The 26,160-nt window shown below is 38.9% G+C and overlaps 2 protein-coding genes across 5 annotated transcripts in view; one reads left to right on the top strand and one right to left on the bottom strand.

Moving 5' to 3' along the window:
* MAF (MAF bZIP transcription factor) overlaps window positions 1-7,127 on the top strand; it is a 224,243-nt gene extending 217,116 nt beyond the window's left edge. For all 4 annotated transcript variants that reach the window (XM_044986924.1, XM_044986922.1, XM_044986923.1 and 1 more), the window contains one exon: window positions 6,416-7,127. The gene's annotated coding sequence lies outside the window, so the exon portion shown is untranslated. The remainder of the gene's footprint in view (window positions 1-6,415) is intronic.
* A 422-nt stretch (window positions 7,128-7,549) lies between these two features.
* WWOX (WW domain containing oxidoreductase) overlaps window positions 7,550-26,160 on the bottom strand; it is a 647,484-nt gene continuing 628,873 nt past the window's right edge. The window contains exon 9 of the mRNA XM_044986918.1: window positions 7,550-7,738. Coding sequence (XP_044842853.1) covers window positions 7,550-7,738 — 189 coding nt within the window. The remainder of the gene's footprint in view (window positions 7,739-26,160) is intronic.

Here is a 26,160-nt window from a genome sequence, read left to right as displayed (position 1 = left end):
CCCAAGAAAAGCGATCCACTAAATCATGTGGTTAGCACTGTTAAAAACAGGAAGGTACTGTACCTGGGAATACACACTCTCGCCCAAAGAGCTGTCTCTATTTTCCTCTTGATGCAATGACCTGCAGTGAAGGATTTCAGCAGGCATCTATCCATCTGTCTGTCATATTTTGAATAGACCCATCATCATATAATCCAAGCATCCCAAATCCTTGCCTTAAACACTGCTCTGTATGAGGCTATCTGAAGTAACGCATATGCACCCCTGCTGTGACTGAGTCAGAATATTCTAATACTCTTAGCACAGGGGTTCTCAAACTGGGGGTCGGGACCCCTCAGGGGGTCGTGAGGTTATTACATGGGGGGCGGATCACAAGCTGTCAGGCTCTACCCCAAACCCCACTTTGCCTCCAGCAATTATAATCGTGTTAAATATACAAAAAAGTGTTTTTTTTAATGCGGGGGGCCCACAGTCAGAGGCTTGCTATGTGAAAGGGGTCACCAGTACAAACGTTTGAGAACCACTGTCTTAGCACTTCCATTCAGGCTCAGTGCTGTTCAGCATGGTAGTCCTTTGCTCACAGGGACAGGCCTAGGTTTTGCTAGGCCTTATGCAACGAAATACATTGAGGGGGCTCATCCAGCTTTGTTCACACTGGACTCCCCTACCTGTGACTTTGCTCTCCCATAGTCTGTTAGCAAAGGTCTGCAGGCCAGAAGGCAAAAGGATGGAGACAATTCATTTTTTAGCTGATAAAGTCAGACGAGAGGTGGTGAGTATGTGTGCGCGTGGATGGGACGAGGGTTAAAGTCTACAGTTAGGACAGCTGTTTGCACAGTTATTTGGCAACGGGGCCAGGGAAATGCAATAAAAATATCTGAGAATTTGAGAATTGAGGGTCCCAAGCCTAGATGACAAGCTCACTAACCAGTCATAGGAGGCCCACTGCCACTGGGATTCACCTCTGCAGTATGCTGCATACTTCAGCTGTCTCCTTCCATTACTGGGGAACATGCTGGCTTTTGGTACCTTGGAACTTGATCTGGCTTTGTACTCAAGCCAATCGGACATGCAAAATGTGCAAAGGCTATTGAGGTGGCCAAGCCAAGTAAAGTGGAAAAGCCATAAAACAACTTATCAAGTGGGCCATAGATAGAGACACCAGAACCAGGTAGAGAATTTAATTCTGCTGCAAGCTGGTTCTAGACTTGGCTAGGACTATAGGATGGTTAGGTATAGGGATGATGTTCTGCTCACAACAATGGGTAGCTACATGCAGCATGAGGCCCATTTGAATGTTCAGTTGGCATAGATCTAAAGACCACTACTTTTCATTTCTCCTCCTAAGCTGTTGTGTAGTGCTTTCAAACAGCTGCCGCATCCCATCCCAGAGGTGGCTGAACTTCAGGAATGGATGAAGTCAATCCTATTCATAAAACACTTTGGGATGGAAACCACTACAAACATGTAGCTACAGTATTTATTAACAAGTGCTACTGTAGCATTCCTAAGCTGTTTTACAGTCTCAGTGCTCCTTGACTCCAAAAGATGTGTTCCAATAAGGCATCATGTCCTCAGCTTTCACTGTCGTTTGGGAACCCTCACTGGAAAAAAAAAATACATACCAAGCCAGAAACGTACTTAAATTGAAGTACAATACATACTTAAACCAGACAACAGACCTGGAATGAAAAGTGTCAGGTTTTTTACAGTGTTTGATTAGAAACTGCAGAGACTTGTGTCATGAATCTTGGCAAAGATTTTTAAATGGACCATAAATAATAAACATACATATGGAGAAATAATGATTGTAGTGTAAATTCAGGATATACGCACACTATGAAATACTGCTGATAGGCTACCATTGAAATTATGACAATGTAATCCTATAGAATGTTGTCAAGACAAATACAGAGCATGAAATGTACAGGCAATTTTTTCCAAGCCAGATATAATTATCAACGCTAAAGCCACAAGTGATACCAAAGGACAAAAGAAGATCGGGCTAGACTTTCTCACTTACAGGATATTGATCATTGCAATGGTAAACTGGTTCGTATAAGTGTGCTTGGCTTGAAAGGTCATGAGCTTAATCCCTTGACAAAGGGTTATTCAACCTTGACTTGTCAAATTATTGTAGTGTTGCTGGAAGGATGTTCTCTAATACAATCACTTACCTGGCCTCAGGAGAGATTAAATGTGTCTTCTGTCCCATAAAAAAAAGCTAAGCAAACCAAGACATTGTGGCCACTGCAGAACCACTTGTGTGTTGGTTCTTGGTACTTACACGCTTTGAGTTGCAGGTAGGTTTCAGGTGTACCACAGTACTAATTCTTTCATTCTACTGGACATGGATGAAATCCTGGCTCCATTGATGGCAATGTGGCCAGGATTTCACCTGATCTCCGATGCACGCTTCCAGCCAGTCAGTTCTTTGGTGTCAGAGGAGGTTGCTTACTCACCTGCCTGCAGATGATCACAGCAACTGCAATCATCTATCAGCGGGTGAGTTATGTTTACATAAGAACATATTTAGTATGCTCAGCCATTTTGCCAATTACTTTTATCAGGGATGGGTAAAAGAACTGCCATACTGAGTCAGACCAATGGTCCATCTAGCCCAGTATCCTGCTTCCAATAGTGACTCATGCCAAATGCTTCACGGTGCATGACCAAAACAGGGCAAGCATCAAGTGGGCCATCCCATCATCCAGTCCCCACTTCTGGCATTCAGAGGTTTAGGGACACACAGAGTATGGGGTTGCATCCCTGACCATCCTGGCTAATAGCCATTGATAGATATATCCTTCATGACCTTAGCTAATTCTTTTTTTAGTCCAGTTATTGACTTGGCCTCATGACATCCCCTGGCAATGAGTTCCACCAGTTGACTGTGCATTGTGGGAAGAAGTACTTCCTCTTTTTTTGTCTTACACCTGCTGCCTATTAATTTCATAGGGTGACCCCCTAGCTCATGTGTTATATAAAGGGCTAATTAACACTTCCTTATTCACTTTCTACACACCAGTAAGACTTATAGACTTCTATCATATCTCCACTTAGTCATCTCTTTTCTAAAATGGCCACAATCTTTTTAATCGCTCCTCATAAGGAAGCTGTTCCATACCCCTAATCATTTTTATTGTCCTTCTCTATAACTTTTCCTAGCTTTAATATATTTTTGAGATGGGGTGACACAGTATACCAGGTGTGGGACACCGTGGATTTATATAGTGGCATTTATTGTCTTCTTATCAATCCCTTTCCTAATAGTTCCCAGTAGGCTGTTTGAAAACATCTGCTCAGTGTGCAGCGGCAAAAATGCGGCAAACTATCCAAGATGACACGAAGATGTGTTTCTTGAATGGCAACAAATAATTTAGTCCCCATCATTTTGTTTGTATAGTTGGGATTATGTTTTCCAATGTGCATTTCTTTACACTTATCAGCACTGACTTTGGGCAACAAAACTCCAGCTTAGAGACTCAAGTTTTGTGAGATCCCTTTGTAACTCATCAGTCAGTTTTGGATTGAACTATCTTGAATAATTTTATATTGTCTGCACCTTTGCCACCCTTTCCAGATCATTTATGAATATGCAGAGTAGCAGTGATCCCAGGACAGATCCTTGGGAGAACCCTGCTATTTACCTCTCTCCACTGTGAAAACTATTTATTTCTACCCTTTGTTTCCTATCTTTTAATCAGCCATGAGAAGACCTTCCCTCTTATCCCAGAACTGCTTAAAGAACCTGTGATATGGCACCTTGGCAAATGCTTCTGAAGGTCCAAGCACACTATATCCACTGGATCACCCTTGTCCACATACTTGTTGAACCCCTAATAGAGTGGTGAGGCCTGATTTCCCTTTACAAACGCTATATTGATTCTTCCCCAACATATCATATGATTGAAAAGGGACACGTTGACCTCAGAATGAAAGCATAGGAAAAAGGTAGAACCGCATGTGAACAGTTCTTCATTATGGCGGTAGAAAGTGTTCCGGTTTATAGCCTCTTGGTTGCCCCTACATCAGAAAATCATAACAAATAAATTGGTACATATTTATCAATACATCTCAGAAACATTCTTTATCCCCTTTTATATGTGTTTTTATGGCGGTAAATGGAAAGTGCCTATTAACACTACCAGGTGTTTGCAAAAAGCATACTGGCTGGTTTCCAAAAGTATAAGTAACACCATCTATTTTTCTTTATTCAGTCCTTTTTTTGTTTTGCTGGCATAATACGAGTTAAGGTCTATAGAGTTTGTATTCGACCTAAGAGCACTTGTCTGCAAATATTACTCCCTAACAGATTGATTCCAGTGTTCATTACAATTAGTTAAGTATACATCAATTTCAGTAAATCATCTGGAAAAAAATATAACCTGGTCAATAAATAAAGCTGAATGCAACTGCACCAAAATTTATACCAGCATACAGTACAATTTGCAAAGCCAATGGCTTAGAATTATCTAGCCCATGAATCATTCATCAACATGGGGATCATGTTTTAAAAATGTTTGCTCCTTTTGAATCCTCTTTGCACCTTCTTTATGTGCTGCTAGCCAGCCTGTTTATAAGTGTGCGTGTGTGTAGGGTTGGAAGGGACGTTGAGAGGTCATCAAGTCCAGTGCCCTGCACTGATGCTCTGCCACTTGGGGCCAACAGAATGCCCTTTGCTTGAGGAAAAACAAAAAGGAAGTTTATTTTTACACGGGCTTGCTTTGCTCAGAAAACAGAGAGGAAAAAAAACTTCAATCTTTGACTAGGAAAAAAAGGTTGACATCCAAATTCTGGCTACACTAACATATTAGTGTCACTAAGCATTTGTTAACCATAGGCATAGGTGTCAGATGAACCTGTTCAGCAGAGTAAATGCATGGCAGTGCCTTCATACTGATGACGGATATAGCTATCTGTGAGATTAAAACAGGCTTTTCTCTCCAATGTGGACCACTACATAGAGGTAAAACAGATATCCTTTGAAGGAAGGCAATCTTTCTGAGTACCAAATTCTCATAAAAGCATACAATATTTCAGCAGTGAAGAACGACAGGGTGTGCATTATTAGTTATTAATGTCTGCCTAAGTGGGAGTGTAAGGCCCAAGGCCTTAGGAAGAATATCAGTGCACTCAGTAATGTTTAATTACACCTCATAACTTATCCCAAAATGTCATCCTATGACACCGTGTTTCTCTGTTGTCTTAGTTCTGTTAGTATTCTATTGGATTGCTCCTTTTTGCCAGGAACTAGAAAGCCAATGCAATTGTTAGGATAGTATGTAATGGAAGCTACTTAGTTTCTATCCCCCTGATAAGTAGCCGTCCATTTTAATCAGGGTTTTGACCCTCTCCCGAACTCAATTTTTCCAAAACTAAACCCATCTCCCTGAAAATTTTCAGGCATGATTTAATGCTAGTGTTTAATTTATGTGAAAAATTTGATGCAAACTGGATAAGGCATTTGGGAAATATGAAGCACTAAAAAATGAGGTGATCACACATCTAGACTATTTTCCTCATGTTTGTTCTGGCCCACATAACTCCAAAATGACTTGCCCTAACACCGAACTTATGGTGGCCTTGATGAAGACTGATGCCTTCAAATAGTTTGTGGGGAAGGGGTAGAATTATTTACTTACTGAAAGCCATTTCCATGTACTTTGTGGATTATGCAGGGGTTATAAATACTGCATGACCTCAATATGGAGTTCCTATATTCTGCATGAGCCCTTTGGGATGGTCATGACATAGGCAGAGAAACAGCCAAGAACCATCAGTTCTTCTGGGACCAGTCTGGGAAATGAAGGAAGGCAATGATATGGGAGCTGGAGAACTGGTCTGGGGATGAACCTGAGCTGGGCAAAATACCACTGGGAGAGTGTGGTTGCTGCCACACCCTTTGAAAAGGTGTACTATCTGCTTCCCCATATAGGGCCAGCTCTGCCGGTTGGTGTAGAAGGCGGGCAATACCCCCCATCTTCAGCTCCCTATGTCTACAGCTTGTGCTAGGCTTGTTCTCAGGGAATGTAATCAGCATCTGTATGTGGGCACAAAAAGGGGGGGCATCTCTAATGCCCTCTCTAGCCCTTGTGCAGCGCTTCAGTGTTTTAGTCTTCTGTATCCTGGACTGGATTACACACAAGCTGAAAATAAAAGCACTCAAAACAAAGTGTATTGTTATTATTATTATTAAAATGGGCATTTATTATGATGGGAGGGTACAAAGCTATTTATTTCTGACTAGTGTGCTGTTAGGTTTTAACACCCATCCACCAGCTAATCAAATCTAAGCCACTTCATGAATATAGAGGAGGAAACTCATAGAAGACAGAACAATTATCAATAACACGAATAATAATGGAGTGAACTAAGGTTCTATTTACAATCTTTATTTCTGTTTTGTTTATAGAAAAATGATGCTGGAATGCTGATGGCTTAAGACAACTTTTTGGCATGAAGACAGCTACAAAGCACAAAAAACAAAATATGAACTCAGAAAGAAACAAGAAAAAAAAACAGCATTTTCATGGCATCGACAAGAAGCTCTTTATTTTTCCTCAAGTTTTCTTTTCTAAAAAAAAAATGGAACTAAAACATTTGCAGAAACAAGACAAACTTTCTCTTCAGGTGACAATATTCAAGCATGTTCTTTTACTAAATTTAAATTGAAAGAAAAAAAGAAATTTTGAACAGGATGCAGTATCTGGAGAACTGTGAACCTTCAAAGACAACAAAACAAACTCTTTAAAACTGTGAACCAAGAAATGGAAGGAACAACTTTTAAACCCCTGATTACACCCTGTGTGTTAAGGAGACAACATCATCTTTTCCTAAAGCAACAATATTTAGGGAATGGTTTGCAACGTACCCTTTATTATAATCTTTTAAGGAAAACCTGCATATTTAATGATTAGCAGTGGAGTAAATCTGACTTCACCATTTCTGTTCAAATGTCTTCTTGCACCTTCCTTTTCTAGACAGCACAGTTATATTTGCAGCCAGCGGCCAAGGGCAGGGAAGCTTGCTTTCTTTATTACTATTAATTTTGTTTTTTATTTGCCACACCCAATAAAAACTTAGTAGGGAAAAGAATAAACAGCTCTATCATCTCCTGATCAGTGCATAAGGCCTAACAGCAAATAATTACCACAGTATAGAGGAAATCCCATGTTATTTTTGGGCTATCCATGTAGCCATTAATCAAAGCATCAAGAAATATACTCTGCATTGCTCTTCTAAAATAACTCAAAAGATGCCTCCTTGAATTACACTCTGAACGGGCTATAACCAAAAGAAAGAGAACCAAGACTAACTAAACCCCAGAAAGCAATATTGTCCCTTTAACCCACAGTATTCCCCACTTCCCATTAGTACTTAGCATTTTTCACTACGTTGTGACTGATATTATTTCATTTAACACTAGCTAATCTGTATCTGAGGTATATGGAAACCCTCGAGATGATAAGATTGGAAAGGCTCCAGAGTTGGCAGTTTTCTAGTGTGCACATACTCTGTGTGTTTTGATCCTTACAAAAGCTCCCTGTTATTTGGACTGCCTGCCAATTCGTTCTTGGATCAGTCTCTCGCTTAGCTCCCACAAGGCTGCAGCCGTCACTTCATTCTGGGCCTCTTGTGATGGCAAACAGCGACAGCAGTTGTTGAAGTACATTCCTCCCAGGCCCTCCAGCTCTGGAGCGGTGGCACAGTAGACAGTTGTGGCAGCTCCTTGTTGCTAGAATTAAAAAAAAAATACAAGTTATAGTTCTAATTTTGACTGTGGTCCTATGAAGCCATGTGTCTTATTAAAATACCAGTAAAAAGCATTGCAACTGACAGGTAACTCACAGCATGACAGTGTTAAGGGCATTGGATGGGAGAGTTAAAGACACTACATTACTATCTGGAACCCAATTTGAATACACCTTGGTGACCTTGTTTCTTTTTTTGCACCTCTTAAAGCAAACTCAAAATACAGGGGTTCAAGGTCTATTCCATCTTTACTCAGACAAAACTTTCTGAAACTTCAGTGAGAATCTTGCCTGAGCAAGAACTTCAGGATCTGGCCAGCTGGGATTATGTGAAACAAACACAAAGATTTAAAAGCAACACACACATCCTGTAAAACCGTCCTGATTTTCCTTTAGAACAAGAAAAACTACTTACCAAACTACTTAATACCCCCACTTCCTAGTTTTGATAAGCAATGCAGACTGACGTATTTTATATCTTTAAAATCTCTTGTACAATATTAACCCGGACATTCCAATTAAGGCCTATCATGTAAAGTGCTAATGGGATCTGTGCCCAAACTGTCCATATATCTTTGGTCAACAATTTTACTGTGGCAGCTGTCACCACTGCTGTGTGAGAATGTTTATCTACTGCGCACAGAGAGTGTAGTTCTTAATTTGCAGCGATTCAGTGCTTTCCAGTGGTTTTGCCATCCTTCTAAGACCTACTTCTAGCATCTTATAAATCACTAAGAAATATAACAAATAGATTATAGCTGTGGAAGCAGCTATTTTTTTTATTATTCAAAAATCTAAGCTCCAATGAGAAAAATTGATCGCTCTGAATTTTTCCGATGGAAAGCTGAGGGATTAACAGTTGAGGCCATAACTTTTTAGTGAGTGTGTGAGTGCAGGTGGTGGGATATTGCATCATCAGGATTGGCAAAGCTCTGTCAGAAAAGCTGTAAAGAGGGCAAGAAACCACTTTGCTTTGCCAGCTATAATTAGAAATAATAGGATGGAGCTCATCGCGAAACACCGTGTGCGCAGCTCTAATTTAAAAACAATACAGTTTATCCAGCATCTTGTGATTTTTTATGTACATCATAGACCTTTCTGTGGCAACTAATTAAGAATCAGAATAGAGAGGCTATTGAGTATGATAGAAAAGGTAACTAAAGAGAAAATAGATGTTACTGAAATGATATTTGATAGGGGGCAAGAATGGGCTTCGCTCTCTCTTCCTCCAAATTATGTTCTTCTCTCGGTTCCAATGGTTATAACTGTGGCATCTCACAATGCTACTAACAAATCAGCCAGTGGTGGAGTGGCAACCAAACCACATATTTAATGTTCTCTCAATAGCAGCTTTGAGTTTAAAAGGCTTGAATTCTCCTCAAGCTGGGTTTCTCCTTTGCTCTCAAATTATGTAGCATGGCAAAGAAAGGCATATTAAATTGTTTTTAGGGTCCATATTCTTCACTCAAAATGGGAATAAGATGAGAATGATGACTTAGAAAGGGTCTGTTGGAACAACACCAATATTGGCTGGTACAATGAGGAAAAATAAATCGCAATTTCTGGACCAAAAGAACCTTTTCAGGTTAAATTGCTAAATATTAAAATGTTTTTATTAAACCAAATGATTTATTTGAGGAAATAATGCCTATAAATGTGTTTGGTAGACTCTAGTAGCAATAATACCTACCACAATGTAATATGGTTCTCTAGCAATTACAATAAAAGTAATATCATTTATAGATAATTATAGGCTCTCTCTAGCGTTGCACAGCCTAGTATGATCATTCTATCCCATTGCATAGAGTGGTTCAAAACACCCATAGAAAATTATCATTTTTGTATTCAATCCCATAGGATTTTTTCATAAGAGTCAAATAAAACTTATGTGCTTAATGTCAAAGACTAATCACTATACTGTGGCTGAAAAGCTGCTTTCTAGCTAGCTCAGACTAGATTCAATCAGAAACGAGCTCATTCATAAAATGGAAATTTATTATAGTTTATGATTTTGTAACTCACTTTTTAACAAAATCTTCAGTAGTTAATAGGGGCCATATATCCCATAATGTAACTGGTAGATACCAGTTCAGGGTCTGATCCTGTAAACCTGACACAAGCTAAGCTCCAAGTGAACACAACATGAGTGCTGATGCACGGGCATCTTTATTTAAAGTGAAGATGAAGGACGTGCAGCTGGAAGACTGCAATATTTTACCATTTAATGCTTCCATTGTTTCTTACTATGAACAATGTGCCATTTGCTTTTGGGTCAAGTGCTACTTCACCAACTTCTAAACGTTGTGCTCATTATGTGGGCTGTTCTGGAGAAACGAGCACAGCAGCTTTATCGTCCAGAGAACAATACTTTTTTTTTGTCCTTAAGATAGGAAGTTAAATCATATTTATCCCACAGAAGGAAACAACGTGGTGGGTGAAACTAATAATATTTAGCATTGATATCTTCAGAGCAACGCACTAACACTAAGGCCTGGTCTACACTAAGAATGGGGGTCGAACTAGGGTACGCAAATTCAGCTACGTGAATAGCGTAGCTGAATTCGAACTACCCTAGTTCGAACTACGTACCCGTCCAGACGCCGCGGAACCGAACTCCGCGGCTCCAAGGTCGACTCTGCTAACTCCAGCTGCCGAGGTGGAGTACCGGAGTTCGAACTAGCGCTTCCGGAGTTCGAACTATCGCGTCTAGATCAGACGCGATAGTTCGAACTCCGGAAAGTCGAACTCACCGCGTCGACCCGCGCGGTAAGTGTAGACTAGCCCTAAGTAATTAAAGTTCAGAATATCCCTACAGGCACACCAGTATTACTGTCCATATTTCAACAGGTGGGGAAACAGAGACATACCCCAGGTCTACATTGCAATTAAACACCCATGGCTGGCTCATGTCAGTTGGCTTGGGCTATGGGGCTGTTTAATTGTGGTGTAGATGTTCGGGCTCGGGCTGGAGCCCGGGCTCTGAGTTCCATGGGGAGGCAGGAGCCCAAACATTTGTACCGCAATTAAACAGCCCCATAGCCCGAGTCAGATGACATGGGCCAGCTATGGGCACTTAACTGCAGTGTGGACACACACACAGAGGCTTAGCCCAAAGCTACAGATGGAGCCTGTGTCAAAAAGGTGATTTGAACTAATGAGTTCCTGGCTCTTTGTCTTGTGCTCAGGCCACTAGACCATGCGGCCCTACTGAGTGAGAAGGCCTTGAGGGAACAAAGTATCCCTTTAAATCCAACTGGAACCCGAAGTGCTTTAGGAAGGGTTTATAATGCAGAGCCCTCAAAATGCCCACACAGCCACACACATTTAAACAGATTGAGAGGACACTTTTTTCTCAGCAAACATTGCTTATCCTTCAGCAACACAGTCATCTGAGTGACACCTTTGTATGGTAAGCCATTATATGACAGTTTAATAACAAGTTTTAATTTTTTGCTCATCAGCTTTCCGGTTCACATATCATCAGCATAAGACAAAACAGGATGTCAGGGAATCTAATTAGTAAACAATTCCATACTGCTGATACAAGATGAAACATTTTTAAACTGCTAAAAAGAGCACTTTAATCACCGTTGAATGACTTTCAATGCCAAAGCGGTTTGTGCCATGTCAGTACATAATTTGAAACAGACTAAAGTACCATATAAAAGAATTAATGTTAACAACTCCATTAAAAAAGTCTTAAACAGTTGTCAGTTAAACAGTTAAACTGCTTGTCAGTTGTCACAAACGTCCATGATCTATTGTGATTTAAAAAGAAAACTTATAAATGATGATAGAAGGTCTGGGCAACCTAAACACTTTTTTTTTAAAATCAGAAGACTGTCAGTTGTATGTGGTGCTAATCACCAAAGCTGGGGGGTCAACCATCTTTAACCTGTAACAAAGGCAGTGAGTTAGAATGATGAATACACAGGATAAAGAATTTCTGAGAAGCCCAGTTGAATCTTTAATCATGCCTGAATGCCATTTCCGATCCAGTCAAACATTTGAAAGCTGCCAGGCTAGTCCCATGCCATCAATCTTTATAGTGTATATAAAATTACCCGGGAATCTTGTTTTGGCTTAAGTTAAAGAGTGTCTTGGTAATAAGGGTTCATCATTCTCTTTCACAAATCATTTGTCAGATTTGCAGTACAATCTTAAACTACAGCAGGGTGGGATTTATAAAGCAGTTTCTGTTTATTTATACTTGAGCCTCAAAGATCTAAATTATCCATCCTTCCAAAATCCTTTGTTGGGATAAAAATGTTAAGTAGCTACGAGTTTGTAGGCATTTATTTGCTAACTGCTAGCTATCAATTTGCAGCTGATGGCACTGAATACAAATGAAAATCTAGTATCTTAATGGTAAAATAAAAGGAGTTCTTGATAGACAGAATATGGTAAAAAACCTCATTAATATATGTAATGCACCCATTAGTATTCTAACTTACTATTTATGTTCCTGATAAGAAAACATGGTATACAGTTAATGTTTAGTTTTCAGATTTGTCTATTTTCATGTTTATTTCCTAAAATTAGAGTCCTGTTCTGAAGCAGGTTTAAAAATGAAGCATATAAATAAAAGAAACAAAAGTCATAACGTACCCATATATTCATCAACCACAAATGAATAGCACCATTCTAAACAGTATTAATGGCATATCAATAGCACTGAACATTGCAACTTATTTGGAAAAGATTTGATTTTTTTTTTGTTTTTTGTAATGAACAATTAAGAGTAAGAGTTTATATGCAAATATCCTAAGGGCAAGTGTGACATAGTGCATTTTGAAAGGTGGTCACTGGAAACATGTGAATTCAACATTATAAGAGAGGCAAATACTTGTGACAAAATCCAAATTCAAAGCAAGCAGCTCTGGTAATATGAAAAGGCAAGTGCTTCCTTAAAACTATTCAAGCTTTCCTTGTTATTCATCTCAGGTCTATTAGGCAAAGCAAACACTTTCAAGATGCAAAAAACAGCAGATTAATACAGCTGCATTGTGAACATGCCACCTAGACTGGAATAATTTATTATACAGCAGTGGAGAGATGAAGTAATAAGCACATATTCCACATCATGGAATAAATGGTACTTTTCACGCCCTCTCCATGCCTCTGAATAACACACTTACAATGGAGCTTAAAGCCACTCTGGTAGATGGGGGAAACATGTTTTGTAGTTTATCTGTTGGTATCTCTGCACTGGGTAATTACTGATTCCATAGGAAAGGTCTATTGTATAAGTCCTAGTTGGAAAACAACGTGTAGGGAGATCGCCTCCCGAATGATCAACTTCACATTTTCTAATGTGACTCTGAAACTGCTGTTACAATTTTATACACATATAGCCATCTCTTCAGCTTGGGTAAATCAGTAGCTGAGAATGTGGCCAATCATTTCTTTACAACCCTGGTTCTGCACGTGCAAACTAGGTCCAGCTTCATGATGTATTCCTGGAAACATACATGCCAACACAGACTGCCTGCCTGCACAAAAGCATACTGTAGATGGTTGGGAATGTAATGTTTGCGATTGCAACTTCAAAGAAGAGGCTTTGTGGCTCAAGTCACAAAATTTGAATCTAGGTTTGAATTTCTAGTAACCCCAAAGTGAAGGATGTCCAGAACTTGGATTTTAGTTCACGTTCCTCTTAATATACACCCATTCCCTTCTCTAGTTACCACATTAAAAACGTTTAAAATCGTAAGTATGAATTGGTATTCATTTTGTATGATTCACAAGTCCATGTGTGCATAGCCTAAAACTACCAATGGACACAGCAGCAGAAGTCTCTATAAACATTAGCAATTATAAATCATTACTCCTCATCAGCAATTCATTCGGCCTCCAGGATTTCCCAATGTCCTGAAGCGCCTTTAAAGGCCAACCTTGAGAGTTTCTGAGTGGCATCAGCTGCTGTGGAAACCAGTGGGAAATGAGGGAACTCAGCCTAGGACCTTATTTGCTATATTTCACATTTTGTAACTAAGGACTCCTTATTAGATGACAAGACTAATTAGCCTCCTGGGGTAAAAATAAAAACCAATCAAAATAAACTTTTAAGAATACTATTACAAGTAATACATTTCTCTTTCAAATGCATGTTGTTGCTGCCCAAGGGTAGTGGGTGTGGTGTTCAGATGGTTCTCTCTTGTACAATGCAGTGTACAGTTTTTAATCTCATACATGGCGTTATATCAGAACTGCTTACCTCTGTCTACAGTACTCCAACCCATAGCACTCCCCAAATGACACTGTTGGCCTGAGAATATATGTATTAATGTAAAATAAAAAAAATAGGACTCCCGGGTTGTTTCTTCAATAGAGAAATGTGAAGTAGAGACTTGGGTGAATATGGTAAATTGAAACCATATCTGTAATCAAAAAATGCCACTTCTGAACTGCCAGGTCTGATTGAATGATAAATAAGAATCACTTCACTCAAGGTGCTACCTATACCCAACAGCCAGCAAAAAAACCTGACCTGAACTGGCTCTGTAATTACAACCTTTTCAAAGGTCTTATTGAACCACATCAAAACCAGAGAAATTGCTGCAATCTCTTTTTCCTCAGAAAACCTCTGTATCAACCAGTGTAGTCTCTTAAAAGACAATACAGTACTTAAACTAAAATCTATAAGATTTGCTAATTTATTCTGATCCATTCCTTTTCAATTAATTCTCCAAAATATTTTACAACAAAGACTCAAAATAGAAAGGCTTCTGTACTGGCAAAATATTTCCTAGTTGGTTTCAAGTGGTAACTTTACACACAGTCGCTAAGACCTCTGCACACTTTACATATATTATAGCAGATAAATACTTTATATTCCCTGAGTAGTAAAACTGCAGCAGTTCACAAAAGAGGATTTGTTTTCTACTGCTGAGGCATTAAGACCGAGTGATTATTTCAATGGTATTCAGTATATTCAGTTATATTTAAACTACACTCTAGGTTTTAACTTTGCAAAAGAAAATGTTTCCATTGCAATAAATGTATTTTGATAATGGCACTTTGGTGTTTGTGTTATGCAGCAGTCAATATGATATTAATAATGTCCATGAGTTGTTTTTAAAAACGACATACTTCCAACATCCTGGGTCAAACAAAGATTGCCTACCCTTATTCCATAGCAAAATTCAGCATTGGACTGAAAGTCAGGAAACCCAGGCTGTTTTCCTGACCTTGACACTTGACTCATTGTGTGAACTTGGGCAAGTCACGTAATCTGTGTGCACCTCAGTTTCCCCAGCTGTAAAATGGGGGGAGTACTTACCCACCTCACAGGGCTGTTGTGAGGATTAATTCGTGTCTGTAAAGTGCTTTGAGATCTTTGGATGAAAAGCACTAAGTGTAAAGTATATTATAAACTATGATTAAAGTGCTTAGAAGATGTAGAACCAGGTAGGCAAAATATCTGATAAGACATGTTTAACATACACATTTTTCTTAATTGTAGAAACCCCACCGTTCCGCAGTATGAAATCCTAAATCCTTTGCAACATTGGGCCCTATTCTGATCTCACTCCCACCCAACGAGTCTTTTGCCCAACTCAAATGGAAAAGGGAGCTTAGCAATGCTCTCCCTCATACAAATGTGTGTGTCTCCTGAGAAACTTGTCGGCTGAAGTACAGGTGAGCATCCCAAAAGTAGATGACAAAAAAGGAAAAAGCACAAACGAGGATGTTCGATGGGTTCACTGCTCCATCACCTTTGCATAAATTACAAAGGGCCAAATTGCATAGGGGATACTTATAGCAAGTTACCTATTTCCCAAAATGTAACTTTTCCTCTTTATAAATATCTTACTAAGGTGGGTGATCAGTTTCTGAAAACTATTTCCTTGATCTTTAACTACTTTTTGAAGGATGACAATGTGACATTGCACAAACAGCATTTAAACAGCAGCAAAGTACTTTAGGGCTAGCTGCTTTGGCATTTTAACAGGGCTCAGCCTTTCACAGTGTCCAACCCTGCTTAATTTTTGTCTCCAAAATACTATGCACTGTTTTCACCTGATTTTTTAAAAATTATTATTCCACCCCACTGATGACTATGGACATGATGATTGTTCCTTCCTTTGTTGTATCATGGCGCTTAGCTACTTCAGATTGTTCCCTATACTTGGGATTTGAGAGTTACTGTCGGAGAACCAGCATTGTTTGTTTTATTCCATTTTGGGGCAGGGACAAGCTTAGGTTGACCTTTGTACATTCATATCCAAAAAGTGTACTCCTTGTTCCATTTCCAAAAAGTGGCCATTGGCACTCAGGGAAAAGTGCCAAGGAGCTGTCACTCTTAGGTATCAAAGGCAGCAATATCAGGGTAAAGCTCCCATCACCTGTTTTCTGAGCTTTTGGAATCTGAACCATAACCCCATGTAAGGAGTACATTGCACAAAACATTCAGTTGGTCAAAAAGGGAATCCCAAGAACATATTGGAAATCACACTGAAATATACAGCCAATCAAACCAGGCCCAGATATTAATGGGCAAACATGTATTTGACACACAGGTCAGAATTCTTGTCAGTAACACATGTAACTTGCCACAAAAAAAAATCAGATACACTGCTGTAACTAAAACATTCAGAATAGAGTCCGTTGATGCTCAGATATATGTGACTGCTGAAAGCTAATTGGAAATGAAGAATTTGTTGACACGTGGTTTCAATTAATAATTTATGTTGATTTGAACTGTTTTAAGTTTTTGCTGTACCTAACGTTAATTATGTATATATATATACACACACACACTTTATATAAATGTACGTATACATACAATCCTGTATATGCTGTATATATTTATATAGCCTTTTAATACTATTACTAGTGAGAATTAAGACCTTTTTCATGCATAGTATTGCAAAGAATGTCATCAAAGTACAGAAGAAACCAACAATTGGCCTCCTCTCTTATTTTGTACAGAATCATTTTAGCCTGAATATGATTTCAGATGTGAGAGAAAAAAACCAAACAGCAATATGCTTTTTGAGCAAGTGACCTTTCAGGACAAGTATGTAAAAAGCTGTTTGTTTAGGTTTTAAAGATAAGGACTGATTTTTGTCTGTTGATATACATATATACAGCTCAGCACTAAAATGCATTGAAAAAAAACCACAGGGTGTTATGATGGGGACATATCATGATTAGAAATTAACTACTAACTGTCTTCCAGAAACTAATTAAGGGAATGTATTTTGCAATAATACAGATCTAGTAAACAGGCCTCTACTGTCTAGGCTTAGCGCTATATGCCAAGCACTCCTGTATTATGTACGTGTGATTTTCATAGATAGCCTGCTGTAAAGTGAGCCCTGTTAGTGCATCTTTCAGGCTCAAAGACACTGGCCTTGTTAATATTTCATTTAGTACATACTGTAGAGTCTCATTTATATTACTTCTATAATTAATGATGATAGCTTAGGCACTGCCTTTACAAGGAGAGATCCCTGTATGTTGGTCAATGGATAATGAGAAACAATAGATATTTCATTCACCAGCAGCTTGTTGCTAGTTAGTAGGAAATTATTGTGTGTACTGTTGCTTTAATTGCCAGGGTAAATAATGCTGCCGCTGTGTTAGTGAACATTTTAAAGCACTTGATGCAAATAGAATAGAAACAAAACAAAACAAAAAATTACCTTTATTATGCTACACCTTAGCATAGAGAGTTTAAAAGGTATGTCTTAAAACATTTGCGTTCTATCATGCAAATATATCTTAATATGCATGTGCTGACTATTCAACTACTGTATTTTAGGAAATACAATTATGCTGCCTTTCTCTTCTCCTATGTAGACTGTAAATAACTGTAGATCTTTTCTCTTGTTTTCCTGTGTAAATATATGTAAATACTAACAAGCTATGCATGCTGATATTCTAGGCAATTTCAGGTACTTTTATAATCTGAAGGCATGTACTTGAACTGGTTTGTTAAAAAAAAAATCAACCTTCTCAAACCCTTTAAAGCTGACTAGAAATTAAAGATTTCTTACTAGACTGGTTCCTTCAATCTCAGTTGTTTTTTGTTTTCCTTTTTCCTTCTTTGTCAACATCATCTATTGAGACCTGCTGGTGAGGATGCTTAGTTTAGAGCTGTTTTCTTTGAAGCATGTGCATTGCCCTTCTCTCTCAACCTCCCTTCTTTCTCTCCCTGAACGCAATTCACTGCTGTGCAGAGGACCTGCACCGCTTAAGTGCTACTCAAGCCCTGTTTCCAGGGTTTAAGTGAGACTTACAGACATTACACAGGCCTTCTGTAGAGAGGAGAATTTCACCCTCCTTGCGCTGATCTATCTTTTGCTTAATTGGTTTTTATATTTCATTTGCTCAAATACCTGCTTCATCAAATAATTATCCAATGTCTACAGTGCTCAGGATTTAGTTTATAGATAGTTGTTACATCAGCACATTCAAATTGCTCTGTGGTTGTGGTAGGAAGGTACTCTGCAGACCCTGGCTCACTCTGCTACACTTTCCTGTTTGAACATACCCTTTGTGTTTCCTCTTTAGTGTGTTTGTAACTTTGATAGACTGTGAAAATAATTTGATAAATGGCTTGATAAATTCCCCATCTCTTTCCTTCATTGCTGTAATACTGTTTGGGGTAGCCTTTCAATCGGAGGAGTGTGAACAAAAATGAAATTACCTAAGCTTGTAAAACAAGTCGTCTCCCGCATACAGATATTGTTGCAAGGTTTCAATTTAGTTCTCTTTTTTTATTCTTTTTAATAAACGAAGAGTCTTTTGAAGAACATTGTTGGGAAATAAAGCACACCAAATGTTCATTCCTTAATGCAGTGGGGAAAAAACCTGCTATGTTAGTCTCTATGGAAACCAAATGCAATGAAAACTTTTTAATGGAAAGAAAACAGCTTTCATGTTTGAAGATGCTTTTTCCAGGGTAGGTATATCAGGATAAACACTTTAATTGACAGTATCTTCGTGACTTCTTCATTTCCTCCAACTTAACTTGAAGTCTCAGGAAAACCTTCCTAGTCCTTGAAGACTTTTTTTAAGATGAGTGTTTAAAAAGCTGAGTTGACATGGGCATTATGTTCAAGTGCAAGCTGTACTATTCTCTAATAGAGAGCGTAGAAGTGGTTCATAGGATTATTATCTTTCTACAGACAAAACCCATTACCTTCACACTAGGAGGGAAAAGCTAGTTTTTAACCTATATAAAATTGAATCAATTATCAATAACTTTGCATGGTTTCTTGGCTCTGCTGGGCAACAGTACAACACAGCCTTTGTTATGCTCACAGCAATGCTAGATACATATGGTGATTTGACAAATGGACTCCTTACAGCTTTTCTTTAAATAAAAAAATAAAATCTGCAAAAGAAGTCTCAAGGACCTTACATGCTGAATGTCGGAAGAGAAAAAAGAAACTAAGGTTTCAGGCTGATCTCATTAGTACTGTTACTTTAAGATCATTTCCAGTAAAATTCAGTTATAAATACAAAAAAGGATAATCAAATTCAGTGGAAGACAGCAATGCATGTTAGGAGGAATCATAAGATCAAGGTCTCGGGTTTCCTCGTCTGGAAAAATTCTGCCATAGACCCTTCACAGTCTTGTGGTCTGAGAGATGCGAACTTACCACCAAGTCAAGTTCTATCATCTCCAGGGAAATGACTTTAGGTGGCTTTCTTGGCTTCCCAGAAATCTTAAATGTTTCCAGAAGACAGGAGGGAAGAGCCAGCCGACTGGTCCCTTTCCCTGGTGGCATATGCTGCCACACATGTGTAGCACGTTCTACTTTGATTTATTCAAAATACACATCTTCATATCTGATGCCAGACAATCTCAACCTACTGTCCCTTGACACAGAAAGCAATGATCTTAACAGCAGCCCTGGAGACTTTCTACTTCCTGTCTCTAGATTATATATATATGTATATATATTAGGGCTGTTGATTAATCACAGTTAATTCACGCAATTAACTCAAAAAATTAATCGTGATAAAAAAGTAACAGTGATTAATCACAGTTTTAATTGCACTGTTAACCAATAGAATACCAACTGAAATTTATTAAATATTTTTTGATGTTTTTCTACATTTTCAAATATATTGATTAAATTACAACACTGAATACAGTGTACACTGATTACGTTATTTTATTTTTTATTACAAATATTTGCACTGTAAACATGATAAAAGAAATAGTATTTTTCAATTCACCTCATACAATTACTGTAGTGCAATCTCTTTATCGTGAAAGTGCAACTTACAAATGTAGACTTTTTTGTTACATAACTGCACTCAAAAACAAAGCAATATAAACTTTAGAGTCTACAAGTCCACTTAGTCCTACTTCTTGTTCAGCCAATTGCTAAGAGAAACAAGTTTGTTTACATTTATGAGAGATAATGTTGCCTGCTTCTTATTTACCAGACAGTGAGAACAGGCTTTTGCATGGCACGTTTATAGCCAGAATTGCTAGGTATTTAAGTGTCAATTATGCTAAAGATTCATATGCTCCTTCATTCTTTGGCCACCATTCCAGAGTACATGCTGATGATGCTCATTAAAAAAAATGTGTTAATTGAATTTTTCACTGAACTCCTTGGGGAGAATGGTATGTCTCCTGCTCTGTTTTACCTGCATTCTGCCATATAGGATTCGTGTTACAGCAGTCTTGGATGATAACCCAGCACATGTTGTTCATTTTAAGAACACTTTTACGCAAATTTGACAAAACCAAAGAAGGTACCAATGTGAGATTTCTAAAGTTAGCTACAGCACTGGACCCAAGGTTTAAGAATCTGAAGTGCCTTCCAAAAGCTGAGAGGGAGGTGGTGTGGCACATACTTTTAGAAGCCTTAAAAGAGCAAAACTCCAATGCAGAAACTACCAAACCTGAACCACCAAAAAAGAAAATCAACCTTCTGCTGGCGGCATCTGACTCAGATGATGAAAATGAACATGCGTCAGGTCCACACTGCTTCTTTGGATTGTTATCGAGCAGAACCCATCATCAGCATGGACGCATGTCCCCTGGAATGGTGGTTGAAGCATGAAGGGACGTACAAATCTTGAGTGCATCTGGCATGCAAATATCTTGCTATGCCAGCTACAACAATTCAAACGCCTATCTCACTTTCAGGTGACGTAAACAAGAAGCGGGTAGCATTATCTCCTGCAAATGTAAACAAACTTGTTTATCTTAGTGATTGGCTGAACAAGAGGTAGGACAAAGTGGACTTGTAGACTCTAAAGTTTTACATTGTTTTATTTTTGAATGCAGGGGTTTTTTGTACATAATTCTACATTTGTAAGTTCAATTTCCATTATAAATGGATTGCACTACAGTGCTTCTATGAGATGAATTGAAAAATACTATTTCTATTGTTTTTACAGCGAAAATATTTGTAATAAAAATAAATATAAATTGAGCACTGTAATCTTTCTATTCTGTGCTGTAATTTAAATCAATATATTTGAAAACAAAAACTATTTAAATAAATGGTATTCTCTTATTATTTAACAGCGCAATTAATCACAAGATTAATCACAATTAATAGTTTTAATCACGTGATTAATCACGATTAATTTTTTTAATTTCTTGATAGTCCTGATATATGTGTGTGTGTTTGTACATACACAAGAACATACACTCACAGACACCCAGAATTATGGATTTTAGGAAAAACTTTCTTTATGAGACTCATCAATTTGTCCAATTCAGGGGATCTGCTTCTACAAAGTACATAATGATAAATGGCACATTTACAAATTATCTTCTGAGTGCTGATGAGAAATAAGCAACCTGCAAGTTACCAAGACTTTCCATGAGTACTCCTCTGCAAGTCTAGTTTGCTGAAATCCCTGCCAGATGAATGCATTTGTATATTAGGGATCTTATACATTTACTAACAAGCATTTGATGAAAAATACAGCTATCATCACAGCCAACAAGGTGACTGGGTTTTGGATTTTGAAGGCACAGATGCTTTGACAAGAGAGATGTTGCTGCATTATGGTATGTTTTCTCAGTACCAACTTCTGCACAGACTGTACATCCTTCATAAATCCTCAACTAGACATGAAACTTTACAATTTATTATTTAAACTTCCTTCTGCATCTTGGTTAGACTGACGAGGAGCTGCAGCTATAGCCGTCTCATTGCAGCTAACTCGTTCATAAAACCCACTTTTCCCTCCCTGTTGCAGGAACTGAGAGAGAGAAAGAGAGTGTGTGTGTGTGTGTGTAGGAACTAAGAGAGAGAGAGAGAGAGTGTGTGTGTGTGTGTGTAGGAACTAAGAGAGAGAGAGAGAGAGAGAGAGAGAGTGTGAGTGTGTAGAGAAAACTCTTGAACAGACAAGTATTGAATGGTTTTCTTTGGGAAGGGAGGACATACTGCTATGTTGTTCCTCATTGCTCAGACATCTTTGGACCTGGCAGGACTGAGAGCTGTAAACTGAATTCCTGGTAAATTTGTTAATTATGAATACAAGGACGAGGCTAAAGAATGAAAAAGACTTAAGTTATATTTCATATCCAGATGACAGGTTTTAATGCCTCTCCATCAAATTAGTTTCAAAAACTGCTAAGAGTCACACTGCTAATTCAGTGGACCGGAGAAAAAATTACATTTCCAAGAAATATATCTTCATCTAGCATATAGCCTGTGTGGGGAATTCACCATTCCAAGTGCTCACAGGGCCAAATACAGTAGCTGGACTTATAACTGGTTTATGACTAATATCAACAGCAAGATGTGATTACCTTACTTATGCACGTAGACCCATTGGCTTGAAAGAAGTGATCGCAAGTAGGTCCAACATTTATAGCTTCATATGATAAAGTGGTGGTAATTAAATCTCATGTTTCAGGAAATCAACTCTTCAACCTGGGGGAAAGGAAGTAATTTTCCCGTGCCCATGAATAGCATTGAACAATTGGCCAGATGGATTATGGGTTCCCCCCCACTCCGCTATCCTTCTGAAAGACTTGGCATAGGTCAGAGCTGCAGGCAGGATTACCATATGTGACAGACCATTGTAGCAATGTACCATGGTAAAACTATGTTGGTAAATGGTGTGTTTTACACAAAACAATTTTCCCTCTAGTAAATGCTCTGTACACTTACATTTAAGTTACAAAATCCTTCTGTATCTGAATGTTTGAATATCTATGCAAATCTAATTTTCTACAAACACTTATTTACTGTCTAGAGACATACAATAACAGTGCATCATACATTTAAACTATACACATTATTAGAAACATCTGTAGCACTCAGAAACCTATTTCTGCTTTTACCTGAGCCATTTGCCAGATCCCATAACTCTGTCAAGAGTCTTTCTCCAGTTTTGTTTAGCTTATCCTCAACAGACTCGGCTTTTGTGAGTGGACAAGGCATCTGAGTGTGCACCACAGTTATAATGGCCTGACTGACAGCTCAACCAGATAAACACAAGAGAATAACAGACATCGGAACAATTTGGGTATTCATTTTGTCCATTCAACTGGATTGAAAGGATTTGCCAGCCAAAGACACAACACTTCAGGCTAATTTGCTCAGCCAAAGCGCTGCAAGAGTGTAAGGCTACAAACGGATGACTGATGTTGGGGGAATCAGAGTCCTATTTGAGGGTACTTATTAGTCACCACTTTCTCAGAGGAAATTAAAGCATTAACTACGCAGAGCATCCATTTGAGTCTTGAAAGAGGAAAACATATAGAAATGGACTTGGTTACAAAACTTGAACCCTTTTTCTTGTTTCCCCTCTCCTGTGTTAATTCAAGCTCCTTCTCCTTCATGGTCCTTTACCTCCTCCCACCACCACTCTACCATGCTTTCTTTGCTCTTTCTCTTCTTTCCTACATAGTCTCTCACGTCCTACATTCTTGCTTACTGTCACCTAGGTTTCTTCCTGGTTCCACGCTCTGATTCATGCATTTTTCATGCTGCCCCTCTATGCTTGGTACACCCTGGCTACCATGAAGACAATTTTATTTTCCAAGCTTTTTGAGGCCAGTATCTTCAAATACAAGAAATCATAGAGGCATGATTGATGGACAGTCAACCAGAGTATCATATCTGTCTACATTATGTGTTTTCACAATTTCATACAGCTTAAGGCCAGATAGGACCATAAGATCATCTAGTCTGAACTTCTATATAACTGGGAACATCTACACTGCAATTAAACACCTGCAGCTGGCTTGGGTAGGGTGACCAGACAGCAAGTGTGAAAAATTGGGATGGGGGTGTGGGCTAAGAGGTGCCTTTGTAAGAAAAAGGCCCAAATATCGGGACTGTCCCCGTAAAACCGGGACATCTGGTCACCCTAGGCTTGGGTCCACTGGCTCAGGCAATGGGGCTGTAAAATTGCAGTGTAGACATTTGGGCTGAGGCTGGAGCCCAAGCTCTGGGACTCTGTAAAGTGGGTCTACACAGCAATTTTAAGCCCCACTGCCTGAGCCCCATGAACACAAGTCAGCTGACCTGGGCCACTGCGGCCCCGCTGCAGGTCTTTTATTCCAGTGTAGACGTTGTGACGGGATCGCCCTGGGATGCAGTCTGGGACTATGGAACTGCTGTGTCCCCTTAACTCTCTCCAGCCTGGGCTGTCTCTCACAATGCCTTGCTAGTGACCAGGTGCTGTGAGCACTCAGCACAACCGCATCTGGAGCCCCACACCCAGCTAGATGCACGAATGCTCACAGAGCCACTCATGAATCACACAGAGAAAGGCACCAGAGCCAAATGCCCGGATCCCAGCACTGTACCTGAGGAATATACCCTCTTGCATTGCTCAAGATGGGCAGTGCAGATTTATTAATTGGTTCACCGCTTCATCAATGGAAAGTGGTAACGCAGAAGCTTAAATGCCTCATATTTGGCGCAATGGCCACATCAGAGCCGAAGGACTAACAACTTTAGATATGACTTTGTGGGGTTTTACAAAACCACCAACAGCACTTTTTAAAGTGCACTTGACGTTTTTTGATCTCTTTATAGAAACCATTAAAAGGCAGATTAGCACACTGCTACAGCGCATGTTCAGTGTAATAGGAGACATGCCTCTTAGGAATCTCTAGCTTAAAAACATTTGTTTCCTCTTCTGGATATAATGTCCGACAAACACAGCCTGAGAATATACATTTGCATAGAGTATTTTGCTGATTTGTATTTTAAATGCAGCTTGCTAAATACAGATGTAATTACTTTTTTGAATATTAGTGCATGAACTAGTACCTGTCCTATAATAATCCTATATGGTGTAGTAGTGGATAGCAGCACAATGGCAATTTATAATCTTTCTTACACTGTTACCAAAACATGGAGCTGATAGAAAAGTATATCTAAATTATTGTTTACTCACAAATAATGTTAACTAAAGAGAAACATGGTATGTGTCTGAATTCTAAAACAAACAGCCCCATTTTTCCTTACACTTCTAAACTTAGTAACACACACGCACAAAGACCCATAGGTATAAAAAGGACAGTATCCCTTCCTACATCAAGCAATGGCAGAAGGGTGAAAAGGAAAGTCAGCCATGCAGCTGCTTCTCTCCCTAAACCTTATCCTGGGACATTCAAACTTAAGGGCTCCTGGTGGGATGTTCATAAGTGTTCATTGTTGGCCTACCTTTGCTCCCTCATTGATGTCAAGGGTAAAAATTGCCAACAAATTCAATAAGAGAAGAGTTAAGCCACTTGGGATAACTTGTGCCTTTGGATCCTCATCCACTTTTCATCAACTGGATACATGTGCACAAATCTGATTAGACTTAGTTTCAACTAAAACTACCTCCTCCTCCTTCCAGTGTTCTCACCTAACCCTGTTACAATGGTCATTAATATGTCCCTGCTTAGCTCCATGCCAAGCACTAACTACTTTCTTTCTGAAAGGATTTTGGGCTCATTCTGCCTTCTGTGTTTGCCTGTAACACCTCTTTTTTGCCTCTGATAGCACCGCAATATGGAATGCTATCCAAAGAACGCCAAGGGTATTACACTAAGCCACGCGCCTCTTCAAATGTCTTGCCAAAAGACAGTCTAATCTGTGATAACCATTAGTCTCCTTTTCTTGAAATCCACATTCTAATCTGGCCACAGAACTCTAATGCAATGGGAGAAAAGCGTGAGAATAGGAAAGACGTTACCAGAAGATCCTATTGCTTGACTCAGTGCTTTGAGACTTATTTAAAAGCATGTACTTGAACTGAAGATAGAATTCAAGTCCAACACAAGAAGATAATGTGTCATGATCAACATAGACTGATTAGGGGTGAGGGGGAATGATACAAACAAGACAACTGTTCTGCGTACAGAAAAGACAAGTGCAGAGTTTTTCTGGAGATTATGCAGGTAGAAAGTCAAACAGATGCAACTCTATGTGCTATCTATAATATTTATAAAGGAAAAGCAAAA

Source organism: Mauremys mutica, chromosome 14 (assembly GCF_020497125.1).
Source record: "Mauremys mutica isolate MM-2020 ecotype Southern chromosome 14, ASM2049712v1, whole genome shotgun sequence".
NCBI classification, from domain to species: domain Eukaryota; kingdom Metazoa; phylum Chordata; order Testudines; family Geoemydidae; genus Mauremys; species Mauremys mutica.
Note: the sequence above shows the minus strand (reverse complement) of the source record. Positions and strands in the feature narration are given on the sequence as shown.